The 6000-nt window shown below is 45.7% G+C and overlaps 1 protein-coding gene across 1 annotated transcript; it reads right to left on the reverse strand.

Annotated features, from left to right (window-relative positions):
* Nucleotides 1-611: 611 nt before the first annotated feature.
* On the reverse strand, nt 612-1779 carry FAM53C (family with sequence similarity 53 member C; the record flags this gene model as incomplete). The annotated part of the gene is made up of 1 exon (XM_030572392.1): nt 612-1779. A coding segment is annotated over one exon (774 nt), but the record flags the coding sequence as incomplete, so codon positions are not given.
* Between the last annotated feature and the right edge of the window lie 4221 nt (nt 1780-6000).

A 6000-nucleotide genomic window follows, 5' to 3' on the forward strand; every position in this document is an offset into this window, starting at 1 on the left:
GATTCAGATCCAGGTCACTAAAGTCTTGCTGGAAAAAAGTCCTCTGGCTGCCCAGGTGCCAGCTTCGGTTCCTTGCCTCATCTTCCTCTTCCTCACTCAGCACTTGGCCATAGCTGCTGATGGGACTGCATGGGGCTGAAGGGGCTTGTGGGTTGCAAGCCAAGAACCATGATGGAACACTGCCTTCCTCAGCCTTGTCTAAGAAACAGAGGCCTCCTCCTGAGAACTGCTTCTGTCAAACAAACAAGAAGGATTAGGAGTCTAGAACAGAGTCCTTCCAACAGTGCTAGCAAGGAGGATGAATGTGCCAGTGTTGTGAGATTTCTCTAGCACGACACCAAGAAAGGCTCCCTGCCTGCAGTACCAGCTCCAGCCCCTAATTTCTCTGCTGCTTGGACTGATATGTAACAGGAGCAGTCTGCAAGGTGTGCAGTTATATGGCCCCGACAATCTTCCCTCTTCCCAGTCTGCACTGATAGCAGAGATACAGATTTACATAAAGCCTGTAGCACCTCTCTTCATCCTCACCTGTTGGGAGCAACTTCTATATACAGAAGAAGACCTGCCATTTACACAGGACACAGAATTTCATCTGTAGTTACCTGTATAGGCTGAACATTAACAAGGATACAAACCTTCTGATTAGACCATGACATTTGTTTACCTTTCATGGTATATTCAACAGCCTAAAACTGTATTTTTCTTCTGACTTTTTTCTAACATTTGAAGTGTCAAGTCCTACCTTTTTACTTTGGGGAATTTTGGCATGTTTTTTCTTAGGACCTAGCAGATTCTCCATCATTGCAGTCTTTACGTCAAGACTGGATATCTTTCCAAGATGCTATAGCTCAAACAGAAATACTGGGCTTAATGCATTTATTGGGTGAAGTTCTTTGGTCTGTATTGTTCAGGAGATCTGACTGAATGATGGTAATAGTTCCTTCCTGCCTTAAAAAGCTACAAAAAAACAAACAACCCCCTCTCCAAAAAATGCTTCTTCTTGCCCTACTCCTTCCATCCTACCTGGTTCATCTTGTAGAAGTTGAGTGAAGGACGGTGCCATTTTGCATCCTCGTCATGGCAACGCTTGAGATCATTCTTCTTTGTGTCTAGATCACAGGGCTGTGACTGGCTGTGTGGGAGGCCATGCTGGTGCCTGAGCAGTTCTGGTGTGGAGGAAGCAGAGCTCTGTGGGGAGGGCAGGAACTGGACAGGTGATAAGGAGAAGCGACGTTGCAAGGGGAAGGGCTGCAAGATCTTCTCACTCTCCCACAACATGCTGACTAGAGATTCCCGGGACAGGGCCAGACTGAAAAAAGGGGGGCTACTGCCACCACCACCACCACCTTGGACACACTGAAGAGATGCACCTGAAGCTTGGTCAAACCTGAGACTGCAGGCTCCATGGTCTGGGATTGGGGGCTGCTCTTCCAAAGCACCTTCTCCACTGCTGCCCCGATGCTTGATAGGAGTCCACACTTTGGAGCCAAGGGGCCTACAGAGGGGATGCCAGTGGAAGAAATTCTCAGGCACTGAGGGTGAGCAGCAGTGCCTTTTGGTGGGGACCACAGAAGCCTTCCCCAAGGTGAGCGGGTCCGTAGCTAGTGTTTGGGATGGAAGGCTGGTCTTAGGGCAGCAGTCTTGGCTGCAAGGAGACAGACTCAAGCCGGAGTGGTGGCAACTGAAACCTGTGTAGTCGTGAAGGTGTATCCTGGGACAGGAGATTAGGTCCCACCAGGAAGCCCTCTCTGCAAGAGACACCACAAAAGAGGGAGAGATTTAGCAGCATGGCCTCTGCCTCACCAGCTGTCCCACAGTCCTGAATGAGGGACCAGTGCCACAACACCCTATCCAGTAACTTTTGATGCCCTCCAAATAACCTTTAATTGGGGAGTGGGCACTGCATGCACCTGGCAGAGAAGGGCTTGCCCCAACAAAGTCTATTTCTGACCACTGGGCTTTATAGTTTGATTCCCTTTATTCTGTCTCTATGGTAGTTCCCAGTTCCACACAAAGATGAGCACAGGCAGTCCTGACTGACTCACCATCTGGCCCCCACTGCTGTCATTACTGGATACCCGTGAGAAGTTCTAGCTCTTTTAATCTTTATTTCCAAACACAGATCCCAATTTGTCTTCCATAACTGGAAGCTCTTTTGTCATAAACAGGTAGTTAAGGGTTAATGTCTCTTTTACCTGCAAAGGGTTAAGAAGCTCAGTAAACCTTGCTGACACCTGACCAGAGGACCAATTGGGGGACAAGATACTTTCAAATCTCAGTGGAGGGAAGTCTTTGTTTGTGTTGTTTGTTTTGTTCGTTGTTCGCTCTTGGGGCTAAGAGGGACCAGACGTGCACCCCAGGTTTTACCCAGTCTTTCTGAAACAGTCTCTCATGTTCAAAATAGTAAGTACTAGCTAGACAAGGCGGATTAGTCTTATGTTTGTTTTCTTAACTTGTGAATGTGTATTTTGCTGGAAGGAGTTTTACCTCTGTTTGCTGTAACTTTTAATCTCAGGCTAAGGGGGAGGAAGTCCCTCTAGTCTGTATGAGCTGAATACCCTGTAAACATTTTCCATCCTGAGTTTACAGAGATAATTTTTACTTTTTCTTCTTTTATTAAAAGCTTTCTTTTTTAAGAACCTGATTTTTTTTTCTTGTTTAAGACCCAAGGGGATTGGGTCTGAACTCACCAGGGATTGGTGGGGGAAAGGAGTGGGGGGGAAGGAAGGGGGGATGGTTTATTTCTCCTTGTTTTAAGACCCAAGGGGTTTGGGTCTTGGGTTCCCCAGGGAAGGTTTTATGGGAACAGAGTGTGCCAAACATTATATTTTGGCTGGTGGCGGCACTATCAGGTCTAAGCTAGGAATTAAGCTTAGAAGGGTACATGCAGATCCCCACTTTTGGACGGTAAAGTTCAAACTGGGGGAAAAATACCTTTACACCCTTGAACACAGCTTCCCTCTAATCAGGCTGGCAAGGTGACAACACATGGGGGCAGGTGGAACAGCAAAGAATATTCTGTTAAAGGAGTGATGTACACTGGAGAAGCAAAGCAGGTGGGAACAAAGGGACTGATAAGCCTCCCCTGCTCCCTAATGCTGATATGCTGAAACCATGGAGAGACAAGCCTGTGCCAGACACACTGCTCTGGCAGAAGGCGTGAACTGGGGAAAAAGCAAACAGACATCCTGCCTGGAAGTTTGGAATTGGAGGGAAAGTTGCAGCCACCTCCACAATTGACATTTCTAAGTTTGAGGAACTCAGTAATGAAAATGGTGTGCTGAGCAAGTGTGAGCAAGGACAAGTCCTAGAGCATCAAAATAAACCAAAGTGTAGCAGGTTCCACAGTTACTGACCAGTCCCTACAAACATCCCCAATTCACAAAGCCTTGACAGGGCAACACTGCTTCAATCTAGAGCAAGATTTCTATCTGAGCATTGTTCTTTCCCCACCAGCCTGCTTAATTGCTGAAAATCTTCACTGAATGCAAACGATACCAAACCCTATACAAGTAGGGTTGCCAACTTTGCTTGGAAAATTCCTGGAGATTTCATCACATGACAATCTTTAATTAAAGATTAATCTTTAATTCCAGGAGACTCCAGGACAATCCTAGAGGGTTGCCTAACCTAGCTGAACAACATTCAGCCCTTAGACAGATATGGACGAGGAAAGATGAGAGTTCACTGGGGGGGCTGCCTGTCTATGAGAGCTACAGAAGCCTTCCTGAAGGGCTGGCACACAGCAATCTGTGCAGTTGCATATGTAGTAGAGAGACAATGCCAGAAATAATTGAGAATAAGTCTCAAACCATGAAAAGGCCAGAACAAAAACATGCTGAGGCAAAGAGAAGTAGACCAAGACAGACATCTTCTGAAACAGAGAACAGAGCTTTCAGACAAGAGACACAGGGAGGAGAATCTCAGAGCCCTGGGCCCCAGAAGATACTTACACACTTTGAACATACAGGCATCCAGTGAGAATCACTCCATACAGTAAAGCACTGTCAGGGCTGGAACCATAGACAGGAGTAATATCTGGATCACTGGGCTATGCAGGCCCAACTTGTGTGACCAAGCCAATGTTATAACTGACTTCAGCAGTATCACCTCGCTGGAATGGATCATTTCCCTCTTTCCCATGATCAGTGATGTTACAAGCACCTAGAGAACTGCTGCCAGGCAAGAAACTATTTAAAATGGGGGACTGGAGGCAATTCCATTGAGAATGTGAAAGACTTAGTACCAGAGAAATACTCTTCCCTCTGAGGAAGTTCCCTCGTGATTGAGAAACAGCTCTTTACTCCCCTGGAGAAAAGCTCTGTAAGCTGCTCAGGAGTCAGGATACTTTTAACTAGTTTGATACACACATATCACAGTTGAAGGTTTTGTCTTGCTAGTTCATCAATCTAATCCTGTTCTGACATTCTTTCCAACCCCAGCAATTAGCCAACTAATAGCAGCCACTAATACTGATCTTTAAAATGCTGGTTGGGCATTTTGTCCCTTCCCCTCCCTGCATCTGTTACTAATCTTACCCTGCGTTCTCCTTCAGCAGGGACTGCATCTTGCTACGTGTGTGGTTGGCACAGTGTGGGCGCTTCCATGCCACAACAATAAAACTACATGTGATACTACAGGGATGGGAACCAGTGCAAAATCCTAAAACTGATATGGCCAGAAAAGGTGAACAATAAAGGGATTCCATTTACTAGTTTTATTTAAACAAATTTCCTCTCTTCTGTTACTAAAATAACCAGAAATGATTAAAAAATGTTTTAAAAATATAGCTCATACATCACTCTTTGGGGACAATGAACAGTCATTTCACACTCAGATACCTGATGCTGCAATGTTTGGTTTAGTTTTGCTGAAAATAATTGTTCCCGCTGGCACTATAAAAGTAAGATCATGGAAACACTCCTAATGGCCTGCTCTCTGCTAAGAGCTTGCTTTTGCTGGGAGGTTCAAGTAGAAAATTCTAAAACAAAAATGAAATAAGAGGACAGAAGTGTGATGTGGACACAGAAGGTGGAAGTCCATCCAAACACTTACCAGACGCAAGCTGGAGGGGGCTGCCAAAGTGAGCCACGTCTGTGTGGTCATGCAAAGGCTATGGAGGGAAACATATGCAATCACATCATCACAGGAAGGACCAAGGACTCCCCTCTCAACAAAATAATTTTCCCTCTGTTGATATTCCCCCCTTCTTGTCAACTGTTGGGAATAGGCCACTTCCACCTTGGTTGAATTGGCCCCCTTAGCACTGCCCCCCTCACTTGGTAAGGCAACTCCCATCTTTTCATGTGCTGTAATATATATATATATACCTGCCTACTGTATTTTTCACTCCATGCATCTGATGAAGTGGGTTTTAGCCCACGAAAGCTTATGCCCAAATAAATTTGTTAGCCTCTAAGATGCCACAAGGACGCCTCGTTGTTTTGCTGATGCAGACTAACGTGGCTATCCCTTTGAAACCGGTCTCTCTCTTCAGTTAATTTCTGTTAGGCATCCATCAGCACTTTGGGTATAATCAGTCATACTTTTCTCCTCTTGTTCATGTCTCACATTCCTCTGCAAGTAGGGCTGGCACAGCAAAGAGGGAAAAAAACACTTTAAAATATAGGAGAATAACTGAAAAAAACAAGAAATCAGCAGTGGTCCTTGGGGGCAGATGTGTGTGTGTGTGGAGAAGGGACAGGCACTCCACCCAGAGCATCTAAATGGCAGGTCTGGGGGTGTTAGGAAGGATGCACCCAAATCAGAGGCCCTTGAGGAAAGGTGCATGTGTGGGCTCAGGAGATACACTAAAGGCAGAGAGCTTCAAGAGGAGGGGTTGGGAGAACATGCTTGGTTTTGTTTTAAAGTTTCTAGACCGTAAGGCTGTGAAGAAAGCCTTCCAAACATGACTGAATTATGGGCTGACAATTGGATTGGGCCCAAGTCTGCCACCAACAGTTGACAGATCTGAATTTAGTGATGGGTTAATTCTGAAGC

Source organism: Gopherus evgoodei, chromosome 8 (assembly GCF_007399415.2).
Source record: "Gopherus evgoodei ecotype Sinaloan lineage chromosome 8, rGopEvg1_v1.p, whole genome shotgun sequence".
Taxonomy (NCBI): domain Eukaryota; kingdom Metazoa; phylum Chordata; order Testudines; family Testudinidae; genus Gopherus; species Gopherus evgoodei.